Source organism: Chiloscyllium punctatum, chromosome 2 (genome assembly GCF_047496795.1).
Source record: "Chiloscyllium punctatum isolate Juve2018m chromosome 2, sChiPun1.3, whole genome shotgun sequence".
In the NCBI taxonomy this organism is placed as follows: domain Eukaryota; kingdom Metazoa; phylum Chordata; class Chondrichthyes; order Orectolobiformes; family Hemiscylliidae; genus Chiloscyllium; species Chiloscyllium punctatum.
In genome coordinates this window covers 95,403,704-95,428,841 of record NC_092740.1, presented here as the reverse complement: position 1 = coordinate 95,428,841, position 25,138 = coordinate 95,403,704, and the positions used below count along the sequence as shown (strand labels likewise).

Genomic DNA, 25,138 nt, shown 5'->3' with positions numbered 1-25,138 from the left:
GCACGTCTTGCAGCACCTACCGTGACAGGGTTGTCCTGAAAGCCAGGCAGTTTGCTACGAACAATGATCTGTTTAAGGTTTGGCGGTTGCTTAAAGGTGAGCAGTGAAGGTGTGGGGAAGGTCTTGGCAAGGTGTTCATCCTCACTGATAATGTGTTGCAGGTCACGAAGAACATGGCATTGTTTTTCAGCTCTTGGGAAGTGCTGGACAATGAAGGGTAGCCTGTCAGTTGCAACTGTTACACCAATTGTTACAGTTAACCTGAGAATGTAACTTTTCAAAAAAGAAAGTTTTGTGATTTACATATGAAAGAAGTGAAACTATCATGGTCATTCTAACAGATGAGAGGCTTAACAAACAATCAAGGTATTTTTTCAATCAAGGTATTTTTCAATGTATTATTTCAGTTACATCACACTGTAAACTCTTGCTATAAATTCTATGTCTTACAATTGTGTACTCCACAACCACATGATGAAGGAGCAGCACTACGATAGCTAGTGCTTCCAATTAAACCTGTTGGAGTATAACCTGCTGTTGTGTGATTTTTTAACTTTGCACACCCCAGTCCAACACCGGCATCGCCAAATCAACTCTACAAAAGAGCTCATAGCTACACTCATTACACATCAATAAATAAGTCAATAAATAATGCCGCTCAGCATAACAAGACCTCAGCTCTGAACCTACAAAAGCATCAATTATTAAATCCACATTTGCTCGAACTTCTTCCTCTAAGGAAATTAACCATGGCTCGACTAAAACCCTAATTAAAATGGCAGCAGACCTGCTTCCAAATAATTCAAAAAAGGCTGCCATGTCTTATAAAAGTTGTCCTTTTTCTGGTGCACCATGTTTGGTCTAAAGTACCAAAGCCTAAAGGAATGTGTTCCATAATTAACTTATGCCAACTCGATATACCCAGGAGGGTTTCAGACACCCAACACATCAGAATGTTCGTCCTCACAAAAAAGTGAGGATCTTACAAAGTTTTTTCCCCATGTACAGCTAAGGGAGATAACTTTGTCAGACCCAGGAGAAGAGAAACCGAGTCCACCTTGACTTCGGTCCCCAACACCTTCTCTATTATTTCTGCCATAGTGCTCTAATACATACAGACCCTGTGGAGGGACCACAAACCATGAGTGAGGGTACCCTTATTTATTTTACATTTGAGGCACATTGAAGACGCACCCTGCTTAAAATTTTGCAAGACAATCTGAGGCCAGATTAGCCTGCATAGCATGAGTCCTATTACATAGTGAAATCTTCCACGCATTCTCACAAATGTCTCCCAAGTTTCCAGAATGATCTCCACCCCTTACTCTCTCTCCCAGACTTCCCGATGTCACCAGAGGAACCTCCCCCCAACAACTGATAGACAGTAATCACTGAAAGAGTGCTCTTAAGCTTGAAGCACCCTCTTTTCCATATCAGACCTATAACACTCAGTCAGCAGCATGGTCACTTTTCGGATAAAATCTCGGATCTGAAAACAATGGAAGAGGTCCTGTCTCAGTAGTCCATACTTACAAGTTATTTGATCAAACTACATTAACGTTTCATATTCAAACAGTTCATCCAAACAAAAAGACTCCCCTATCCACTCAGGACTTAAACCCGGAATCCACTGTCCCTGGCCAGGAACCTGACATACCAACTGTGGGAGTATGGAAAGACGTTTTAGACATATTGCTCTCCATCTGTCTCACTGCCCCCCACGCTTTGACAGTATTAATAACTACTGGATTGCAGCAATGTTCCACAACTATCCTCATTTTGACCAGAAACAACAGCTTAATAAAAGGACACTTTGCCTGGGAGGCCTCAACGTCCAATCATATTGACACAGAGCCCTCACAGGTCCAACCACTCACAAAAGATTGGAGGGAACTCAACTGATATCTTCTGACATCCCAGAGATCCACTCCACCTAACCCCTGGGGCATTTTCAATTTCGTAAGCTTGATATGGGGGCCGCTTATGGTGCTAAATAAAAGAACTAAACCAACCATTTAATGTCCGAAATGTTTGTCTAGAAAAAGCAAGGGAAGCATCTGCAGAGGTTATAATAAGCAAGGAAGAACATTCACTTTAATAACAGCAACTCAACCTAGCCAAGATATTGGAAGCACCCGCCCCCCACCAACCCCAATCTTAGAAGGTCTTGTTTAATCTAGTCAAACAAATGAACAAAATTAGCCTTGAATAACTGACCAAAATTAGGGGTAACAGAGAGGCCCAAATAAAGAAAGCCTCCCTGTGCCCACTTAAAGGGGAACACACCTTCAATGTCTGGTATTCCCCAAGACACCCCATAGGCATAGCCTCCGATTTTGAAAAATTGATCTGTTAACCTAAGAAAAAGCCAAATGGATTAACACATTGTATCAAATAGGGCACCAAAACTGTGGGGCTTGAAAGAAAAATGAGAACATCATCTGCATATAATGTGATCTTCCGCACATTCGACTCCACCTTTGGGGCAGCTAATATTAAGATCCCCACAAATGGCCTCTGCCAGCTGTTCAATTACCAACGTGAAGAGCAAAGGTGAGAGGGAACAGCCTTGCTGACTGCCCCTACCAATGATAAAATGATCAGTAAGAACCGCTGCCAGAGGATCACTGTAAAGGACCCTTAGCCATCTAGGAAACACTTCAACCAGACCAAACCGCTCCAGGGTATAAAAAAGATACAGCCATTCCACCCAGTCATACGCCTTCTCCGCATCCAAGGAAATCATCAACCTTTGAACTGACCATTGCTAGCACACTTGAATCATGTTTAGCAGTCTCCTAGCATTATTAGAAAATATCCGAATGTTTATAAAGCCCGTCTGATCCTCCTTAACAATAGAGGACAACACCCTTTTCAGCCTCATTGCCAGAGTCTTTGATAAAATTTTAAATATCAGAGTTTAAAAGCAAGATGGGTCTGTAAGAAGCGCAGTCTTCCAGGGTCTTCCCTTTCTTGAGGATAAGAGAGATATTAGCCTGTCTCAAGGGTGGTCTCCTGTATCTCTTGGGCTGTTAACAAAGCACTACGAAGAGACGCCTGTTCAGCAGACACACCAGGAAAATCCAAGTTCCTAAAACAATTCCCATCTTATTCCATCTGTCCTCGCTGCATTCAGACTGGTAAAGTTCAGAGTAAAACCTCCAAAACGCCTCATTGACCTTTTAAGCATCGTAAGTAAGAGTCCCATTCCCTTCCCTAATAGAAGCAATAGACTGAGAGGCAATCTTCTTCATGACCAAGTATTTACCCTGCCTATCACCATGCTCAAACAGCCTCTGCTTCGCAAAGAAAAGTTCCTTCCTTGCTGTATGCGTTAGCATGGAGTTTAAGGTAAATCAGAAAGCTGTAGTCCACTGTAGCTTAGCCATCAACAGTCTACTGTAATAATCCATCTCAGCTGCCTTTTATTCATGCCTCAAGCAGACGCTGCTGTTCTCTCCTCTGTCGCTTCTGGCTGGCAGAGTATGAGATAATTATCCCTCTAGCATAGGCCTTAGCAGTCTCCCAAAGAATGGACGGATTACTAGCTGTACCTGAATTGGTGGCCAAAAAAGCTTCAAATTCCCTGGAGAAGTCTCCTACAAACTTGCTCTCCTTGAGGAGGATGGGATCCATTCACCAGTACCGTGAGCCCATTGCATCATCCTTAATCTTAACCATTAAATACACCGCCACATGATCAGAAATGGCAATATTCTCAATTGAACAGGATACCACCAAATCTAAAAAAGCCGCAGGAGTTAGGAAATCATCAATCCTTGTGTGGCCTTTTGTGTGGATTGAAAAACAACATAAAATCCCTGCCTGAGGGGTGTAAACGTCCCCAAACATCTACCAACCCCAGTTCCAAGCATAGGTCACCCAACTGCTTAAATTGTGAAGTTGGTTTTTTTTTGGGGGGGGGGTGGCTTTGGGCATTCTATCCAGCACACGATCCATAAGGCAATTAAAGCTCCCCCCATAATAATATGCCACAATGCCAAGGCCATCAGCTTAGACAGTGCATCAGTGAGAAATTTAAGAGGGTGGGCCGGAGGACAGTAGACATTCAAAATACCGTGTTCCTCGCCATGTATAAAGGGCCTCAAGATTAACAAATCACCCATACTCATCTTTAACACAATCTATTAAATTAAATGGGAGACTATTCCGGACGAGAATTGCCATTCCTCTGCTCCTCGTACTAAAAGATGACAAAAACACCCAATCAAACTCACCCTGCTGCAACTTCAAGTGTTCCTTGTCATTTAAGCGGAGTCTCCTGCAACAGGGCAACATCCAATTTCTCCTTTCTAAGGTTCGACAACACCTTTTTTCTTTTAACTGGCGAATGAATCCCTCTGATATTCCGGCGCACCTTTTAAGAATGCTGCTAACCATAATCCTTTACAATCACCTTTGACGGGCCGAGAGGAAGAATTCATCTTGCAACACACTGCACTTACTCAAAAGGAGATTCATAAGAGCCTATTTGCAAGAAAAAACAAAAAAAACCTACAACACACAAAAGGCATGTAATGGGGGACTCTATTCCCTGCCCACAGAGAGCACTTACGCCACACACAACTCCATCCCCCCCCCCTTCCAGCTCAAACCACACCCCAAACCCAAGCAATGGAAGAAACCAAACAAAGGACATTGTAAACACAAAGGTATAACAAAACCAGTGAGCATTCTGCCCACTCCCCACCATATATCAATACCACTCCAGCTTGGAGAGGAACAAGAACCCACCAACAGCTTCTTTGGGAAAGATTTGAATGTACAAGAAATAAAAGCAAGACAAAAAAAAAGACACTATTGTCCATGTCCATAAATACATCTACATTATTTTAAAGTGTCCAAGTAGTTTTTGGCTTGCTCCAAGGAATCAAATGACCACAGTCTCCTAAGTAATCCAAAGCACCGCTGGGTATCTCATCAAATATTGAATACTGAGATCTTACGTGGCCTCTCATCTATTCTTAATAGTCATTAGACCAACCCATTGGCAGCCAAAGCTTCAGTTTTAGGTTCAAGCATAGACATTTCTTTACTGTACCTTTCCACCATGCTTTCATCCTTCAAGTCACTTTTTAAACACATACTTTGTATTTCCATATATGGATCAATGTTCTTTTCTGTTTCATAATGCTCTTTTAAAGCACTTTGAGTTGTTTCTTTATGTTCAATGTATTATAAAAAGTCTAAATTATTATTGTTGCCTTAGGATTATTTGTAAATAGCAACACATCATTCTCATTGACAAAGGAGAGAGCAGAGTTGTAATCAGTTGGTGTTACTGCTTGTTGGGGCACTATAAGATCAACAGCCCAAAGCAGCACATCTCCTGCTGGGCAACAGTTAAATGGTACTGGCTTTGCAGAAACCTATATTTAATATGAGAAAGTATCTTGCCACAAGAGTGGCTTGTGTAATTCATATACCACTTACTCCTATGGAGAAATACCTGTTCTCTAACTTTTTACAAAGCATACATCAAGAACTTGTTGTGCAAGAAATCCTTTACAAACAAACAGAAATTAGGAACAGGAGGCAGCCATTCAATCCTTCAAGCTTGCTTAATCATTCTATACTGATTGAAAATGTAGAACTGAGACACAAAAATCATCTAGAGGACAAACTATGACTCTTTTGCTGAACAAAAAACTATATTTACAAGTCTTACAAATATTCAATGACCCAAACTCCACCCCCTCTGAGGCAGATAATTACAAAGTTGCATTATCCTCAGAAAAGAAATTCTTTTCATCTCTGTCCTGAAGGAGTGAACCTTAATTTTTAAACAGCATCCCCAGTTCACCGATAAGAGAAAACATAATTTCCACATTCATCTTGTCAAGACCATTCAGCATCTCTCATACATCAACCAAGTCACCACTCGTCTAAACCCCAGTGAAATCAAACCCAGACTGTCCAACCTTTCCCTACAGAACCATCCATTCATTTCAGGTATCAGTTCAGCAAGCATCCTCTAAATCACCTCCAATCCATTTACTACTTTCCTTAAATAAGGATACCAAAATGCACACAGTATTTTAGATGTGGTCTAAATAATACCCTGTAGAACTAAAGGACAGCATCCTTACTTTTATGTTGAATTGACAACCACCGGCAGAAGAGACGGCGCCTCGAAAGTTCGTGCTTCCAAATAAACCTGTGGGCTATAACCTGGCATTGTGCAATTTTTAACTTTGCAATAAAAAGATAGCATTCCATCAGCCTAAGTTACTTATTTACGAGAACACATAGATCTGCCTGTGCTGCAGAATTCTGAAGGCACTCTGTTTAGATCATATTGTGCTCTTTTATTCTTCCTACCATCATGAACTACTTCACAATTTCCCACACTATAGTCAATCTGCCACCTTCCCTGTCCCACCCCCCACTCACCCAACCTACCTATACCAATTTATAATCTTGTGTCATCTTCATAACATACTTTCCCCTACCTACCTTTGCATCCTTCATCCAATTACTTGAGATAAATAACAGACCCATTTGGCTTCCCACTTGTCACATCCTGCCAAACAGTAAAGGACCTATTTACATTACAAACTAACATCACAACATTTTGATGTGCAGTGTTTGTAAGCATGGTGCAGCATTAACCAAAATTTACCTCCTGTTGATGTAACTTACAATAGAGTAAACTATAGTATGTTTAGTTCTAGTTCATTTTGACTGAAATGCATACACTTCCATGGACAGAACAAGACATTCTAAAATAGTTGAATGATAATTGATTTTGAGCTTTCCAGTAAATTCAGATCAATAATTTGCTACCTCCTAACATAAAGCATTTACTGAACTTGTATGTCATATAGACCATAGCCTGAAGTACGTTCAGGCTAAACTTTATCACCACTGGTTCAGGTTCAATGTTGAGAAAATTACCTTGTCTAATATGATTTGAAAGCTTTTTCAAATAGCAGAGACAAAATCTATTTGAAATAATCTGTTTTTCCTAAGTTGATTTTCCTTCTTAAGCAGGTAATTACAAAGTTGCATAACCCTCAGAGAAAAAAAATTCTTATCTCTGTACTAAAAGAGTGAATTCTAATGTTTAAACAGTGCCCCCTAGTTCACCCATAAGAGAAGCTATCATTTTTCTTCTATTATAAAATAAATTTCTTAAAAATTTTGAATTATATTTTTGCAAGAGCACATTAGAGAGAACAGCTGTCATTAAGTTCTACAAATCACTGTATAGTGTCGCTCCCATTCGATAGGGAATAAAACATTATGAAGAACCAAGCCATTATTTTCTATTTATGGTGGGATTGCCCAGTCTCTTTCTTTCGGCCACTTAAATAAATGTAAATAAATCTCGCACCTAGCAATAATCAACTGCTGTTGTGAACTGAAGCAAACAAAGAGTGGAAAATAAGAGATGCAGAATGGAGGTAACCTTGAAGATATTACACTAAATACAGGAAAAGATCATTTAACAATTCACACATTCCTAATCAGCATTACTCTTGTCTAACATTGATAAACACAGGTAGTAAATCTATAGAGGCACCAGCCAGTATAATTAATTTTGACCACTGAGGCAATAATAAGAAATTACAAATTTGCAACAAAGCAAAAATTCACCCTCTATCATTGCAGTAACCAAATGCAGGTTTGTTTGAGCCAAGTCTTTGAAGTCAAGGAAACAGCAGTTTTTAAGCAATATAAAACTAAATTTATGTCCCAAGACAACAAGGTCATGTTCAATGTTATGTAAAATAATGGATAATCAAATTCCACTTCAATTCTAAGAATGTGGTTTCTTTGAACAGTCTGAAGAGAGAGACTCTAAAACAAAAAAAGTTACAATAATTTTTGGAATAAATTCAAAAAATATTTTAAGTGGAAAATTTTCAGGCAAGCCAAGTATTGACTAAAAACCTTTTGAGAAAATAACAATGCCCACCCAGTATTGTTTATGGACTGCGAGAGTATTCACTATTTTAATATTATAGATGATTAATAGCATGCAAGAACTTATTGTTTCATCAAACAGTTCATTCATTCATAACACACAAGTTATTTGAATACATTTCAACTTTAAATGCCATCTGAATTTCAAAGTGACAATCTCATACTTAAGTCAGACTTTTTAAAAAATATACATTTATAAATACTTTCTGAAGAAAGAACATGATGCCTAAGGTTTTCATATTGCACTCATCAGAATAGAATGTCAATAAAACCAAATCTCAAAGGAAACAACAAGATATTTTGTATGAGAAGAGGATGCTGATTGGTTGGGAAGTGGACTCAGATGGGTAGAGGCATTGCCATACATTATGGGTCAGTTAACAGTGAAACACCAATTTAAATTAAAACCAGGCAAGTCAGTGGTACAGAGCAAGTGGCCAAGGCAATGTAAAGCAGAATGCACCAGTAATGGATTTCCCAAAGTTATTGTTCACTCAAACACATGCAATTTGTAGGCCTGCTCTTTCTGTTTCAGAAAGACAAGCCTGCATGTGAATATGTGACTTCTAGCACATAGTGAGTCAAACTGCAAGCCCAATTGATTTGTTAGTATATAAATTAACATGCTTTTTCCTCCAGTAAAGATCTTTAAAGAATACCTCTTTGCTTGAGCTTTTTTACAACATAGCACATTACAGCACAGTACAGGCCCTTCGGCCCTCAATGCTGCGCTGACCTATGGAGCCAATCTAACTTACACTATTCCATTATGATGTTTATTCAATGACCCTTGAAATGCCATTAAAGTTGGTGAGCCTACTACTGTTGCAAGTAGGGCGCTCCATGCCTTTACTACTGAGTGAAGAACCTACCTCTGACATCTGTCCTATATCTATCACCCCTCAGTTTAAAGCCATGTCCCCTCATGCTAGCCGTCACGAAAAGAGGGAAAAGGCTCTCAGTGTCTACCCTATCTAACCCTCTGATCATCTTGTACGTCTCTATTCAGTCATCTCCAACTTTCTTCTCTCTAATGAATACAGCCTCAAGTCTCTCAGCCTTTCTTCATAAGACCTTCCCTCCATGCCATTTTTTTCAGCTCTAATCTCCTGATATGCTTCAGTGTCAAAATTTTCTTTAAAATATTACTTTGAGTTATGTTAAAGATGATACATATACCAATTATTGCTCTGCACCACAGCCTTGTCACCCAGAGTAGGAAGTAAGTTTGGTAATCTTGAGATTTGTTTTGACGGGTGGAAGACAAAGAAACAGTATGACTCTTTATTCAACAACACTCAAGGTCTGCATCACTAAGCAACTATATATATATATATTACACACACATTTTTATATAGGGACTTATAATTTTTTCACGTAATACTTTCAAAAACAAAGTTTCTGTTCTTAGATGGTGAGCTCAAATAGCATGATTTGACTTAGAGTCATAGAGACGTATAGCACAAAAACAGACACTTCAGTCCAACTCGTCTATGCCTACCAGATATCCCAACCTAATCTAGTCCCATTTGCCAGTACTTGGCCTATTTCTCTTGGTGGAACAATGCACAAAAACTTAATGTTTGTACAGTATTGTAAAAAAAAATGCTTCACAAGAATATTGCAAAAGTATGGCACTGAGCCACACGGAGGACACTCCCACAGTATCATAGAATTTGTTGCAGAGCTGGAGGTCATTTGGCCATCATATCTTAATCAGTTCTGAGCATTTTAATTTAGTGTCAAGCTTCTGTATTTTTCCCATGATCCTGACATTGTTTCTATTTTAATGGTCATCTAATATCCTCTTGAATGTGTTAATTGAACATTCGTCCATGACACTTCTAGGACATGCATTCCAGACTTTAAATGATCAAAGTGTGAATGTTTCTTTTCCACCTTTATTTGCCTCTTTTGTGTAATATTTTAAAACTGTGCCCTCTGGCTCCAATCCTTTTTGAGCCCAAATAGTTTCTCCCTATCCACTCTGTCCAGAACTCTCATGGTTTTGAAACCTTCTCTTAGCTATCTCCCCTACAAGGGGGAAGAATCCCAACTTCAGCAATCTTTCCTCATAACAAAGAGTTTAATCCCCTGAACAGTACTCAAACTTCTTCTACACTCTCTCCAATGCATTCACAACCTTCATATATTGTGCTGCCGAGAACTGAGCATAATACTATAGTGGAGAACTAAGTGGTGTCCTATGCAAGTTTATTATAACACCCTTGCTCTTGAATTCTGTGCCCCTATTAACTGAAGGCTAGAAATGACTAAATGTACATATACAAGCAAATGTCTCTGTACTTTTATAATCCTGTCCTTTTCCAATTAATGCCAGGATTCCACTCGCCTTTCTTATTCTATGCTGAAGCTGCATATTCCATAGAACAAAATCTCTACGGTGGGGGAACAAGCCATTTGGCCCAACATGTCATCACGTGTGGCACAGTAGCTCAGTAGTAAGCACTGCTGCCTCAAAGCTCCAGGGACCCGTGTTCAATTCCAGCCTTGGGCGACAGTCTGTGTGGTTTTGCACATTCGCCCTAAGTTTGCATAGGTTACCTCTGGGTGCTCCAGTTTCCTCCCACAGTCCAAAGATGTGCAGGTTAGGTGAATTGGCCAAGCTAAATTGTCCATAGAATTCAGGGATTTTTAGGTTAGGTGTATTAGTCAGGGGTACATGTAGGATAATAGTGTAGAGGAATGGGTCTGGGTGGGTTACTCTTCAGAGGGTCGATGTGGACTTGTTGGGCCGAAAAGCACCTGCCCACATTATAAGGATTCTATGTACCTGCACAGTCTTTAGAATAGAAAAAAAGAGTAGCTTTTATATTATTCTTTCTTTCCACATTCTATTTCTTATTTTGACCATAGAGTTCTCTTATATATTACAGGACCTTGAGGATTTCTTTATGTTTACATGAGCCAGTGGGAACAGTGTCATAACATTTAGCTAGATGACCCTCTTACTGTTCTTACACACCTCAGCTAAAGCACAGGCCTCACTGCAACGTTTGTTTAATGTCTCCAACTCAAAAATATTCCTGGTTGTTATAGCCTTTTGCACCTGGTCTACAACTTCTTTACAGTTTCTGGCAGATTTTTTTTCTGTTTTCAAGTATTCCAGCTCCAGACATGGTATGCCAATTTCAAAGTTGCTGTCAAGCTCATTCACATTTCTCAGTGAAAACAAACACAAGAAACAGGAGCTCCTGGTATAATCTATTTTCACAGCAATGTAGCAAGCCTAGGATGATCTAGACAGAAACTTAAACCAAATACCTCCAACTTTAACCTTTGATCTGAAGGACATCTAGATACTTTTAAGGTTTTGCCATTACTTGCAATATTTTCGCCGATCTGAAAATAACGAACTTTTAAACCTCTAATAAAGATAATTGGAGGCATCTCATCTTTACTGATGAACGAAGAATGGTGTCTCCAATTGTTCAGTGTTTTGTCACTTCTAACTATTCTTATCAAATAAGCAGAAACCTCCTTTCAAATGGCAATATTTTAAATGTGTTTGCCAGCCATTTCCATTACATTTAAATTTCAACCTTAAGCTAAAAGATATATCCTTAATAAAACAAATTATTAGATTAAACAATTTTGCAAAGTCAAGAATGCTCAAAAGGCCAGAATTTGAACAACAAAGTTAATCAGAATATTGTAAGGCTAGAGGAGAGGTAGAGATAAAACCATGAGCAAATTTGAAAAAAGGGATAACAATCTTAAAATTGAATAATTATCCAACTGGGAATCAGTGAGGTCAAACAAGCAAAGATGAAGGGGAGCAGAATGTTGACAGCGCTAAGATATGGGGAGTATAGGGCGGCATGGCGGCACAATGGTTAGCACTGCTACCTCACAGTGCCAGAGACCCAGGTTCAATTCCCACCTCGGGCAACTGTCTGTGTGGAGTTTGCACATTCTCCCAGTGTCTGCGTGGGTTTCCTCCGGGTGCTCCGGTTTCCTCCCACAGTCACAAAGCTGTGCAGGTTAGGTGAATTGCCCGTAGTGTTACGTGAAGGGGTAAATGTAGGGGAATGGTTCTGGGCGGGTTGCTCTTCAGAGGGTTGGTGTGGACTTGCTGGGCCGAAAGGCCTGTTTCCACACTAAGTAATCTAAAGACTTGAATGTTGGCATTGGTGAAAATGGAAAATCAGCCATTAGTGTGTTTAAGTAGTCCAGTCATACAGCTGTATGAAAAAAACAATAGATGAGGGTTCCAAAGATTAACTGAAGCATGGTATCAGTGTAGGGCAACATTACAAAGTATTTGGTCTTAATGATGGACCAGATATGTGATAGAAACTTACTTTTGAGTTCATATACAAGATCAGGATTGCAAACAAAATCTAGCTCAGCTTCAAGCAGTTTCCAGGGAGCAGGATGGAAACAATGATCTGGTAATTTCTTTGATGATAGAGTCAAAAATCTGCTTTATTAGGCAACTTCTGATATAAAAAAAATCTGTAGCCTATTTCAAAGTTTAGAAAGTCCAATTTCTTTTAATTTTGCTAAGTTAACATCCATTTTTAAATAATAATTATTTGCTTAAAACAGCCTTTGCTCTACATTCCCTCATTTATAGTACATCCTGCTTATGCAATGCAGAGAATGAAAAAATGTTTCAACTTTTTTTTTACCTCCATTATATTTAGGTTCAGCACAATTTTCACCGCTCATTAGAACCAAAGATCCTTTTGGGGCCCAAACGGAGGCCTGCCACGTTGCCATTGCTTCAGGGGGCTCTTGACAAGGAAATAATGCTCTGTTGTTGATTGGAGATCCTGATGTATATACACATGGCCTTAAATATGAAAGGATTGAATAAATGTAATATAAATTTTTAACCAGCACATTAGTATCACCAATTCATCACTTATTTGAATGAAGACAAAATACTGTGGATGCTAGAAAAATCTGAAACAAAGACAGAACACTAGAAAAACTCAGGTCTGTCACATTGGTGGAGAGAGAGAGCGAGAGAGAGAAAAAGAGTTAATATTTCAAGTTGGCGTGACTTTTCAGTGCATTTATTTGACCTGGTAGTACTAATATAGTTCACTTGACCTTCATTCAAGAGTGGGAGAAAGTAATGACTGCAGATGCTGGAGATCAGAGTCGAGAGTGTGGTGCTGGAAAAGCACAGCAGGCCAGGAAGCATCCGAGGAGCAGGAGAATCGACAGTTCGGGCATGAGCCCTTCATCAGAAATGCCAGCACAACACTCTACTTCATTCAAGAGCCTAAATTCAAATTCCAGCCATTTTGAGAGTTCATAGCAAGAAAGAGAGCAAGCAGGAGAGGGGGCAGGTGGAGAGGGCAAAATGGACAGGTGGAGAAAAGCAAGGCAGGGCTGAACTTAACTGCATTCACAGAACCTCAATGTTGTAATCACAGTAGGACTCGAGACTGCTAAATGTTCTCAGCGCACCTAAAGGAACAACTTTATATAAGCATTTGGTCACCTCCACGTTCACCATCCAATTGAGGATGATAGGTGAGAGTATACTGACAGGGTCCAAAACATAGTCATTCACTACCTGAATGAATTTGGTTATGGCTGTGCCCATTTCAACCTCATTGGAAGTTCTTCTAAAATACCCAATGACAATGGTCCCACCTGTTGTCAGTGGATGTTCTCTGTGCAGACTACAGCCGCAGCAGAAGAACATAATGAAGTGATGATTCTCCCGAGAGGACTCCTGACAAAGAATTCCATCAGCATTTTTTTAGGTTTCATCATTTTATTAACAATCTCAGCAAAACATTATTCAAAACACAGAACTGCTTGCCAGGCTTCCACTTTAGTAGTGTATACAAATTTGCATATCACTCCCTTCAACCCTATATTCAAATAATGAGAGAGCACAAGTGATCCAAAAGTATGAGTTCCTGTTGCATCACTCCCCCCTAAAGAAAATTTCTCTTCAAACCGGTTTCAAATCCAATTTGCTACCTTTCCTCTAAACCCTTTATTTTATTCCCCAAGGTCTCCTGTGTGGTTCATTCCAAAAGGTTTCTGAAGTTTGCTAGAGGCATGACAGCATCAGGGAAGTATGCTAAGTGTTTCAGACAGCTTTCCTGCACACCCTCCTACTTCAATAAGAACACAAGAATTAGGAACATGAAGAGTTATGGCCTGTCAACCCTGCTCCACCATTCAATACTACTGTTAAAGATCTAAGGCTACATCTCTACTATTCACTTCCTCATCACTTAATTTCTTTCTATCTCAGACTTAAACTGACCCTTTATCTAAAGACTCTGCCTCCTTGTTTTTGTTTCCACTGGTTGAGGCACCTTTCAATTTTTAAAAGCTGAAATGAATGTTAAAAAAATGAATAATGGTGAAATGACTAAATATGTAGGAAAAGAAATCAGACAACTCAAGCTTCAAAACTGAGTGTCTGCTTGGTAAACCTGACAATACCTTTCCTCTGCTCCATCATCTTTGATGAGTACTATTCCATTTTTAGCTCTCAGCAGGGTAGGTTCTTTGATGCTCTTACTGTAAAATGGTTTTGACTGCTCTGGAGAATCTACAGACATCTTGCTGTTAGTGAGTTGCTGGATTTTCTATACTCTTTCAATCCAACACACTTTCTCTTTAAGCCAATGATTTTTTGTCGGACTTCAGCCTTTTCTCTATACACCTATTTTCTTTCTCTCAAGTTTTGGCATTCAGCGATGCCTTGTAATTTAGTTGCTCCTGAATCTCCTGGTCATTCTAATCCTAATAGCTCCTGGAAGAGAACTAAACAGTCTATTCTCTCTGATGCTCTTCATGACAGACTTAAGGGTAGACCAGACACTGTGATTAATCACTACTTCCCATTGATCTTCGCCAGGTTGTCTGTGAGGCACTGAGTAGGTTATTCTTTGCAGAATTCTGGAATCCCTTGACATTTTATTTCCCATGGTAGCACATCTGCTTTCAGGCCAGGCAGAGGGGAGTAGTTGACCAGCTTAGGTAATGATCACTCCAGCTCATCATCATGCAGGTCACATAGACATCTCCAAGTTGGCAGCAAAGCAGAAATCTTGAGTCAGAACTCATCACTCCATTCGTTTCATTTTTTTTTGCTCTCTCTCCACATTTAATTTTTCCTTTTTACCTCTCATCCGCAGGAGCAACGGCAATGTCAGGGGTAAAAGCCAGCGTGGACTCGACCTCCCGGTCTCAGCATAGGCTCGAACTCCCAGCCTCAAGGGGAAGCACGACATGGTGTGGGTTGGAAAGACTGTTATTCTGAACTCTTGTTTCTCTAATTTATTGCTGTACTTTTTATTACTTTATTTTTCTAATCTTTTCCCTCAAAATTTGTACTTAAGCATCTGTACCTAGGTATCTTGGTACCGAAGATAGTATCATAAGTGGCATCTTGTAAACCTTTCACTGTACTCATGAGAGTTCATGTGACAATAAAGCTAATCCTAATTCTAAATCCTGGCAGTTCCTTAATCAAATAGGTGCCAACGCCTTGAGTGACAGTGTTGCCATGAAGTCTTGATTTGGTCCCGCCAAAATGTATACGCTAGTCCATGTTCTAGGCATTTCAACAGGAAGTGGACTTTTAACACCTTTTTTCCCTATGGCTTCTTTGCCAATCAAGCTTTTCCAGACTTTTACATCCCTTCCAAATCTAGTATTAAAACCTCCAAGGAGAACCAGTTTGAATCCTTGTGGAGACATGAAACAACTGATTTTTTAAAATTATTTCAAAATATACTTTATTCATAGAAATAAATCTTTGGTACCTGTACAATTTGTCATGTCGTTCATAGATATATACATTGCATGTCATTATATTACAAAGAACAGATTAATTCAATCGAATTTACAGTTATCCTATTAACAGTTCCCTTTATTAACCATCCAGTCTCTTATTATTTAGCTGTGGCTTCAGCAGAACCCACCTAGTGAGTGGGTGCCCTGTTATACAATAGCAAAGGAACCTTCTTTAATCCCCAGTTTATGGGGTTACCATTGTCCATTTGACTGTCCTGTCTCAGGGGTAGCTGTCTGCATCCTCATGGTAAGCACGAACTGCTGGACCTTCGCTGGGCTGAGGTAGCTATCCAGCTCCTCACTGGGGTCATTTACCCGCTCTGGAGTCATTGAGCCAAGGCAAGGGTCCGCACCGTCCAGTTCTGTGTCTGACAATGGGACTGTCAGAGGATCACAGCTCTCAGTTACCTGTAGTTGTGGAGCAGTGGGTACCCCCTGGTTCTCACTGGGTGGAGGGTGGACTTTGGGGGGGTCCGTTGTTTCCTGGTTGGGAGGAAATGCCCTCTTTATCTACGGCGCTTTGTCTCTTCTTCTGGTGGTAATGATCTTCTTTGCGCCCGTCTTCCCCACCCAAAGCGCTGGCCGTCTCTCCCTTGTGCAGCTGTCTTTTCCCCCTTTGCTGGGAGGCTTTGGGGGCCTGGCAGGATTTTCTCTTCCTGTTTTTAACAGGTATCCACTCCTCTGCCTTCTCGATTACCTCCACCTCCATTGCTCCCATCTGCCCAGCTAGAGCTAGGATCAGCTGTTGTGTCTCTCCACTGGCTGCTGCCTCCTCCACTCCAGCCTGTTCTTCTTTCTGGGTGCCACCAGACTCCGTTTCCCTGCTGTCCAGGTGGACCTTACTGGTCTTTGGGGGTCCAACTGATAAGGCTGGAGTCGAACTTCACTTTGATCTCATCTGTTGTTTTTAAATGTTTGGGTGTATACACTGACAACTGTGGTGAAATGCTTCTGGGTTAGAGTTACTGAACTGTTATGAGACTTTCATTTATCCCACAGGGATTTTTGAGACATTAAGCTTTTGCTAACATTGCTTTTAACAGCAAAGCCACACCCGTGGCGTTTGCAATCTTCTTTCTAGGAGAAGGCGTATTTGTCACCCTGTATTCTGAACTGAACCGTTCCTACCAATCGTGTCTCACTCAGGACAGCAAAGTTGTTATTAGTGTTGGAGTACCTGGGCTGTGAAACAAGAATTTTCGACGCATTTTGAAATGGAATGTGCAACCCACTCAATACTTTTAAAATAAGCAGATTGTGTAACCATGGTGAAGGATTAGGGGACTAGGGTGAAACTGAACACAGCAAAAGAGATGAAGTAAATTGCAAAGTCATGCATCTATTTTGACTTTAAAATGAAGATTGTAGAATGAACGAAAGACAGGCAGAAAAGGAATTCAACAATTAAATAATTCTGTTGTTGGATTGCAGAAAAGTCAGCACTTAGATGAAGAAACTTGATATAACTTTGATGCAGGGATAGCCAATAATAAAATATTCACGATTCGGCTGTTTTCCTAACCCACTCTCTCACCCACCCACCATGGAAAAGAAAAATGTGGAACTTGAAAATTATTGCTTGTGGATTAAATTAGTTCTCATAAACAAAGCGAAGATGTGTAGAATAAAGGGAAGAGATTAAAACAAAGTAAAGCAGACTTTTCTATACAAAATTGTATTTATTGACCATGACACTAACATCAAGATTTTGCAAAAAAATTATTAAAAAGAAATATGACTAATCATCCTGCTGAAGCATAATTTTGGAGTATAAACTTCCTTTCTTACATATTACCAAATAAAGTACACTATTTAGCCTCAAACAAGAATAATCAACAGTATGCGACCACACGAGGGAATGCAAACATGGTCAAGAGCAGAACACAAACAAAAACAGAAACTGGAAAAGCTCAAAGAGGTTCTTCAGTATCTATGGAAAGAAAACAGTTAACAGTTCAAGCCCAGTGACCCTTCTTCAGAATTCTAGTCAAGAACAGTTCTGTTGCCATCCATCAATAAATTAGAGCATCCCAGCAGGAACCAATGAAAAGCTTCCAAGATTCTGCCTCTCTCTCTCTTCCCTGTACCCACAGTCATAGAGATGTACAGCATGAAAACAGACCTTTCGGTCCAACTCGTCCATGCTGACCAGATATCTCAACCCAATCTAGTTCCACTTGCCAGCACCCACCCCATATCTCTCCAAACCCTTCCTATTTATACACCCATCCAGATGCCTTTTCAATGTTGCAATTGTACGAGTCTCCACTACTTCCTCTGGCAGCTCATTCCATTCTGTACCACCCTCTGCGTGAAAAGGTTGCCCCTTAGGTCTCTTTTATATCTTTCCTTCTCACCCTAAACCTACACCCTCTAGTTCTGGACTCTCCCACCATAGATAAAATACCTTGTTGATCTATCCAATCCATGCCCCTCATGATTTTATAAACCTCTATGAGGTCACCCCTCAGCCTCTGACACTCCAAGGAAAACAGCCCTAGCCTATTCAACTTCACTCTATAGCTCAAATCCTCCAAATCTGGCAACATCCTTGCATATCCTTTTTGAACCCTTTCAAGTTTCACAACATCTTTCCGATAGGAGGGAGACCAGGACTGCACACAATATTTCAAAAGTGGCCTAACTAACATCCTGTACAAGCAACATGACCTCCCAACCTCTATACTCAATACTCTATCCAATAAAGGAAAGCATACCAAATGCCTTCTTCACTATCCTATCTACCTGCGACTCCACTTTCAAGAAGCTATGAACCTGTACTCCAAGGTCTCTTTGTTTAGCAACACTTCCTAGGACCTTACCATTAAGTGTATAAGTCCTGCTAAGATATGCTTTGCCAAAATGCAACACTTCCCCTTTATCTAAATTAAATTCCACCTGCCACGTCTCAATCCATTGTCCCATCTGGTCAAGATCCCGTTGTAATTTGAGATAATCTTTTTCGCTGTCCACTATATCACCAATTTTGGTGTCATCTGCAAACTTACCAACTATACCTCCTATGTTCACATCCAAATCATTTAAATAAATGACAAAAAGCAGTGGACGCAGCACCGATCCTTGTGGCACTCCACTGGTCACAGGCCTCCAGTCTGAAAAGCAACCCTCCACCACCACCCTCTGTCTTGTACCTTTGAGCCAGTTCTGTCTCCAAATGGCTAGTTCTCCCTGTATTCTGAGAGATCTAACCTTCCTAGCCAGTCTTCCATGGAGAACCTTGTCGAACGCCTTATTTCCAAAGGAAAAAACAAAGCCCTCTGTAATGTCCCCACCATTAGTCTGACAAGCATCCATACAAATTAGCTATTTAAATTTTGTAACTGTTCAGCTTGGTTAAGCAGCAGCATGCTTGCATTCAAGTAGGCCTTGGTTTTATCCTCATTCTGGACTGGAGTTCAAATTGATGCTGATACTTGAGTGGAGCATGAAGTGACAGCTGGCTTAATTTCCAGTGAAATGTTTAAACCAACATATGAATTAGGAGCCCAAGTGGTCCATTCTGTCCCTTTAGCCCATTCCGCCATTCAAAACAGGATTATGTCTGATCAGATTGTGGCCTCAACTCCAACCTCCTGTCTAATCAAATACCTTTCAACTCCCTTGTTAGTCAAAAATTCACTTACCTTCCCTTAAGAATATTCAATAATCCTGTCATCACCACTCTCTCGCAAAGAGTTTCACAAACTTGTGAATCAGAGATTAAAATTCTCAGGTCCGCCTTAAATGGGAGATTTTTTTCTGAAACTTCATCTCCTTGTTCTAGTTTTAATAAACATGAGGAAACATCCTCCCAGCAACAACCACTGATTATTTTGAGTAGCCTGCAAATACCTGAATATTTAACAAGTCTGACGATATGAAAAACAAGAATAAATCTGATGATACAGCCACACTTTTGCATAGTGACAATTTCTATCAATGTAGCACCAGTACCATGTTTAAGTTATCCAAATTACATGATCAGCAGTGATTAAACATAGATTTTCAAACCAAAAAAATGACAATGTAAAAATTGCTGTTTGATTTTTATTAAAAGTGGATAGTGACATCTTATGTAAATATCTGTCAGTACATTCAGGATATAAATAGCATGCATTGCATGCTAATGAGCTGCAGCTTTTTTATGCAGTGATTTGAAAATTACATCCTCAAAATTTACCCTCTGCATTTATTACTTACAGGATTCAGAGATGGGAGTTAAACCAGGATACCTGCAACATTCATAAACAGTCAACATCACCTTGTTTTGGTGGAAATTCTAGCAACCTTTTAGTATAGAGACCAAGGGAAAAAATAGTCTGCAGTGAATTTTAACATTAATCTGTGCTAAATGCTATTTATTACATGACAAACACACTACCACACAACATCAATATGTGTCAGTTGTAATATGGATCAACTATCATATTACATGCATTTAATAAGAAAATGGATTCAGATATTGTTAGGGACCAGACCAAACCTTCAAAATATATTAAGCTTCCCTATACCCTAACTCTTTTCTTATTTTAAAAGGCAAGTGTTGCAATTCGATAGGTCTAAACAAACCACACTTTATTCATATACTATAGTAAAAATAGAACAAAAGAAAAGAAACTAGAATAAGTTTAATTCTTTGGAAAACTTAACAGAATAATATGTTATTAACTACTAACCCATTCCAATCCATAAACACATCCTTGACAAAAGGCATATTCAGTAAAATAGATTGTCTCACAAGCAATTCTACAGCAGGAAGTGAACCCCCAGCTTTTAGCTGTAACAGAGTGGGAAAACAAGCAGCTTCAAGACCCCAGCAGCTGCTACTGATACTGAAACTAAAAATCCTGGTTCTGTGGGAACTTGACACACCCATTCAGGCTGCTTCCATAGTTTCAACTTTAAAAAGGAACCCTAAGGCCTCACAAGTGGTTTACTTTATGGGCTTTCAATAGACAGCTCACTCCCTTTGTCTTAAAACCTCTCTTCAATAAAAAGGACAAAATACACTGCTTAAATATTGTCACAATATAGTGGAGCATTAACAAGCAATTTATAGAACCGTAGACATTGTAAACATCCAATACTGAATAATGTGTTATTACCATGACTAACCGAAACCGGCCAGAACCAAAGGTTTGAATTGATAGTCTATCAAACCCAATACAATTTAAAAACGTAACATGGTGAAATTACTAGCCACTGTTCAAGCACGGCAAATATTTTTCCATTCAAGCTCCATGATAATGTATGATTGGCCAATGAATATTACTATTCAACTAAAGCAGCATTATTATATGGTAGCAAAACATAACAATTAAATTTCATTTTGCAATGATTGCGAGTTACAGTCAGTTAAACATTGGTCTTGCACCTCTGGAGAGGAGGATGAAAGCACCTTCTTGATGCCAGATGGAAAAACTCAAATGTGAAGCGTGCGTCAATTTCAAGACAGTTTCCGGCAAGTATGCAATGAGATTATAAAACTGATCGGCATTCATTTTTAATTGGCAAAATCATTCAGAGAAATCATAAAATGATTGACAAGTGATTGGGAAAATAGGCTTGCACTGGTTTAGCAGGATAAGCTCCTTTAATGCAAGAGCTAAAATGTACTTGAGGAGCTTTTTCTTCATCATCATGGTAACACTCCATCATGCACATCCCTTGCCTTAGTGAACATAAACTTAGGTAAAAGTTGCAAGTTGCAGTTTATTCGAAAAATATGTTGTTCAGAATGCCCAAAGAGGACAGCATATTTAATAAATATATCAAGATTTTCAATAAGGTTTTGGAAATGAACCTATAATTTCAACACTCTAATCACAACATCGTAAGCTCAAAATGCATCAGCTTCGAAGAAGCACACAAAGCAAAAGAGAATATTTTAGATCATCTGCCATCCAAACAACATCACATTAATGCCACTTATAGTAAAAGGCATTTGTGTCAATGTTACATACTTTGATTGCCACAAAAACCAGCGCTTGCAGAAAACTGCTATATACAACACCCCATGTCCAATCCTATTGCATATCACTAAACAAAATGATTAAATAAGCAATATTTTGGAAGCATCTTCAAAGTACATCCTAAGGATAAAAGGTACCTATATATTAAAGGATGTTCAAAGAAATTTCAAAGTACTATGGGAAAAATAAATGTTTCTATCATTGCTAAAGCAATTATGTACACATCATCTTCCACATTTTTTTTATTCTGCACCATTATCTGATTATGGCAGTTCCATATATTACAGAATAAACCTTAATTTCATACACCAAAACAAAATGCGTTCAATAGTAACCAACCTGCTACTTTGGTCTTTGGTCCACCGAACCGAACCACCCTCCGGCTTTGTTTCGTAGTAGATTCGCAATACACGTGGGAAGTCTTTGGGAGTTTGTATCCCCAATTTCTTTATTTGCAAGCTCCACCTGTCAGTCTGGAACTGCAGTTCTCCACATCCAGGGGCTTTACTGCATTCGAGATAGTAACAATGCTGTTCCTGCCAGCATTCTGCTCCTAAACCAAGAATAGCATCCAGAATCCTACTCTGCATATCATTATGCAGTCGCTGAGAATAAATATTATTTTTTGACATGCACATGTCTATTCCAATCAGTCTCTCAATACCCGGTGTAGCAGTGACATTCACTTCTTCTACCTTATTCACCGCAAGATCACAACAATCCAGCACCAAGACAAAATCATCCCCATTACTGCAGTGTTCCCTTCTACCAGAAATCCCACTAGTCCATTCTGCGTTGCTATGGTTACAATTGTTAACATTAGTAACTCTGCCACCACTATGCTTAGATAGATTGTATATCTTATCCACAGATGCAGAAGCAGCAATATTTGCAGTGGAATTGCATGAAGATCCAGGTTGCTCAGTTTCAAATAATGCCTGCGAGTAAGGACAACAACCTGTTCCCACACAATCATATATTTTTCCGTACGTTTTGTTGATTTCTAGATACAGAACAATGGTGCCACTGATGACTTTTCTATCAAAGTTCACTGTCAGATCCAACACATAGTGCCTGACTAAGATGGAGCCAACATTTGCCATGAGAGGAAGGTCATCTTTATTGGGGTCAGGAGCTGACTCTGTACTTTCATTCATAGCAGAAGTAAGTTACTGTTCAACAATATTTTAAAAAATCATAAATGTAAGGAACAGCAGTGTTCCAGTGCTAACACCAGATTTTCAATACTGTTGTTTAAAAACACCAAAGGTTTTTGCAAGCTGATCCCATATCTTCGTTGCTATTTGCATTTTCTTCTGTTAAAACCTGTACACAAAAAAAAAGAATTATTCATGCAACTAAATTAACAGCTGTGTCTAAAACTACCCTGATAGAGTAAAGTTATACTCTGTAGAGAATTACATTCTTAGGTTTTGCCTACAATACGATGCTTATACAGATACCTGGTACTTTTACCAGAGCTTATCAATTAAATCTACAATGTCTAATGTGCTATGCGGGATTTTTCTAAAAAGACATTTGTTTTGGGTGAAAGGAATGGGAAATGACATCTTGAACACATTAAAATTTTAAGGCTGCTGATAGGGTTAATTTGACAGCTAAGCCCCTGAGAGTTTACAATTTACAGCCTCAGAGCAGATACTGACATGAAATCTACCTGGAGATGTAGTTTTATGTCACACTGAGGCAGATTTAGGCTGCAGAAATATACACATTTGTACTTTCCAGTAGAGGCAATGATTAGGTAAAAGTTTGCCCTGCCCCAGCCTGTCAGAATAACTAGATATTATACCAGATATTAAAGAATACAACAGACTTGATAATAGCAAAGAATTAATGTTAATGAAGTCATTATTTGAATTCATTGTAAACTTTATTAGCATATTAAAGCTCCAAGTACATTCTTCAAAAAAAAGGTACAGTTTTTAATTTACAGAATTTGTGTTTGAAAAATAAATAGTAAGATCCAAAAGACAATGTAGTCAGAATGGGAACCAACACTAAAAAACAAAAAGAAAAACAGAATAGAACAAGAGAACAGTATGTTTTGCATGCTGCCCACTTTTTAAATGCTTATAAAGCAAACATGGAGAAAAAAAATCACCACATATAAAAATCTGAAGCACCATAAATAACAAATATTAAGCTGACTGTTTTAATACCATCTAATATGAAACTGCATTTAATTAGCAAATAGAGCAAACAATCTGACATTCTCAGAAAACATTCATGAATTTTTGGCGTATTTAAAATAATTGCAATGATCTTTAACATCTAATTAAGTGTCATAATTAAATTTAACTGAAAAATTCATATACCACTATATTGCTATTTAAAATATTAAATAAAATGGCTAATGAAAGTTGTAAGCACAATATATTGTGCAAAAAGTGTTTGTAATTCATGTTTCCTCTGCATGGTGCAAGACATACATTAAACTGGAAGTGTACAGAAATTTATAGAACTTGCTTCATTCATCGTGAATGGTCAGCAATTCCGAGTATTGTTTTGGCCTGTTTAATATTGAGGTCAACGAATTAAATTAGTCTAATTATTGCATTTGGTTTTAAATCTGGGCAGCAATTCAACAAGTTAATTGTCTTTATAACCTTTCAGTGAAAAAAAAATAAACTTGCCCAAGAGCGCAATTCCCATTCTGCGGAACAGACTGTGGATTGGAGAAGATTGGAGTCAAGACTGAACAGAAACATTAATAAAGGCAGCGCCACAATGTGGAGGTGAGTAGTCTGCACACACAGCGCAAGACACAGGAATTTTGGTTACAACATTTCAGGAGGCTTAAAAAAAATCAATGTTCTCTTGCAACATTGCACTACTGCCTGTAACTATTAAGAAACGCATCCAAAAGGAAAACTACAAAAGGTCTCCTACAATCCATGCCATACTGAATACTGGGTTATGAGCATCTTTTCACGTTTCATTCTTGTTTCTTTAAATTTGAAAATTGGAATGACAGGAACCAAAGTCTGCGCCGCTCATCGCCGATGATTACAGTGAAACCCACCATGTGTCACCGCACTGTTATCGGAGCCACTGACCTTATTCAATCGCTCACTTTCTCTGCAGCCCTGACACAAACAAACCCCACACGTTTCAGTACACAATCAGCAGCAAATGGTCACTCACAGACCTCGACATCCCAACGACAGGCGCACCCGGATTGTGTCATCACCCCGCGCCCGGCCGCCCGGGAAAACACCTGCGATGATCCATTATCACCAGCAGAGGGCGCAGGCAGAGCCTTGGAGCGAGGAGTGTTGGAGTGGAATGGTGCAGTTCATCTTCCACTTCCACACTGTACACTCAGCTGTGTGTTCCAGTATTTCTATTCAGGAACTTTTACTTTCGCTGCAGCATCACCTGTGGCTCAA

General features: G+C 39.3%; 1 protein-coding gene across 6 annotated transcripts in view; it reads right to left on the bottom strand.

The window, feature by feature from the left end:
• The window catches only part of aopep (aminopeptidase O (putative)), a 433,713-nt gene extending 408,797 nt beyond the window's left edge, over nt 1-24,916 (bottom strand). For 5 of the 6 annotated variants that reach the window (XR_011962667.1, XM_072585937.1, XM_072585948.1 and 2 more), the window contains exons 1-3: nt 24,806-24,916; nt 22,065-23,051; nt 12,606-12,769 (exon numbers count right to left, since the gene is read on the bottom strand). Coding sequence is in view for 4 of the 6 variants with exons in the window: in XM_072585937.1 (XP_072442038.1) it covers nt 12,606-12,769; nt 22,065-22,882 (982 nt within the window). In the remaining 2 variants the exon portion in view is untranslated. Of the gene's footprint in view, nt 1-12,605; nt 12,770-22,064; nt 23,052-24,805 lie in introns of those variants that run through there. The other variant, XM_072585969.1, reaches the window with a different exon arrangement.
• Nucleotides 24,917-25,138: the final 222 nt, after the last annotated feature.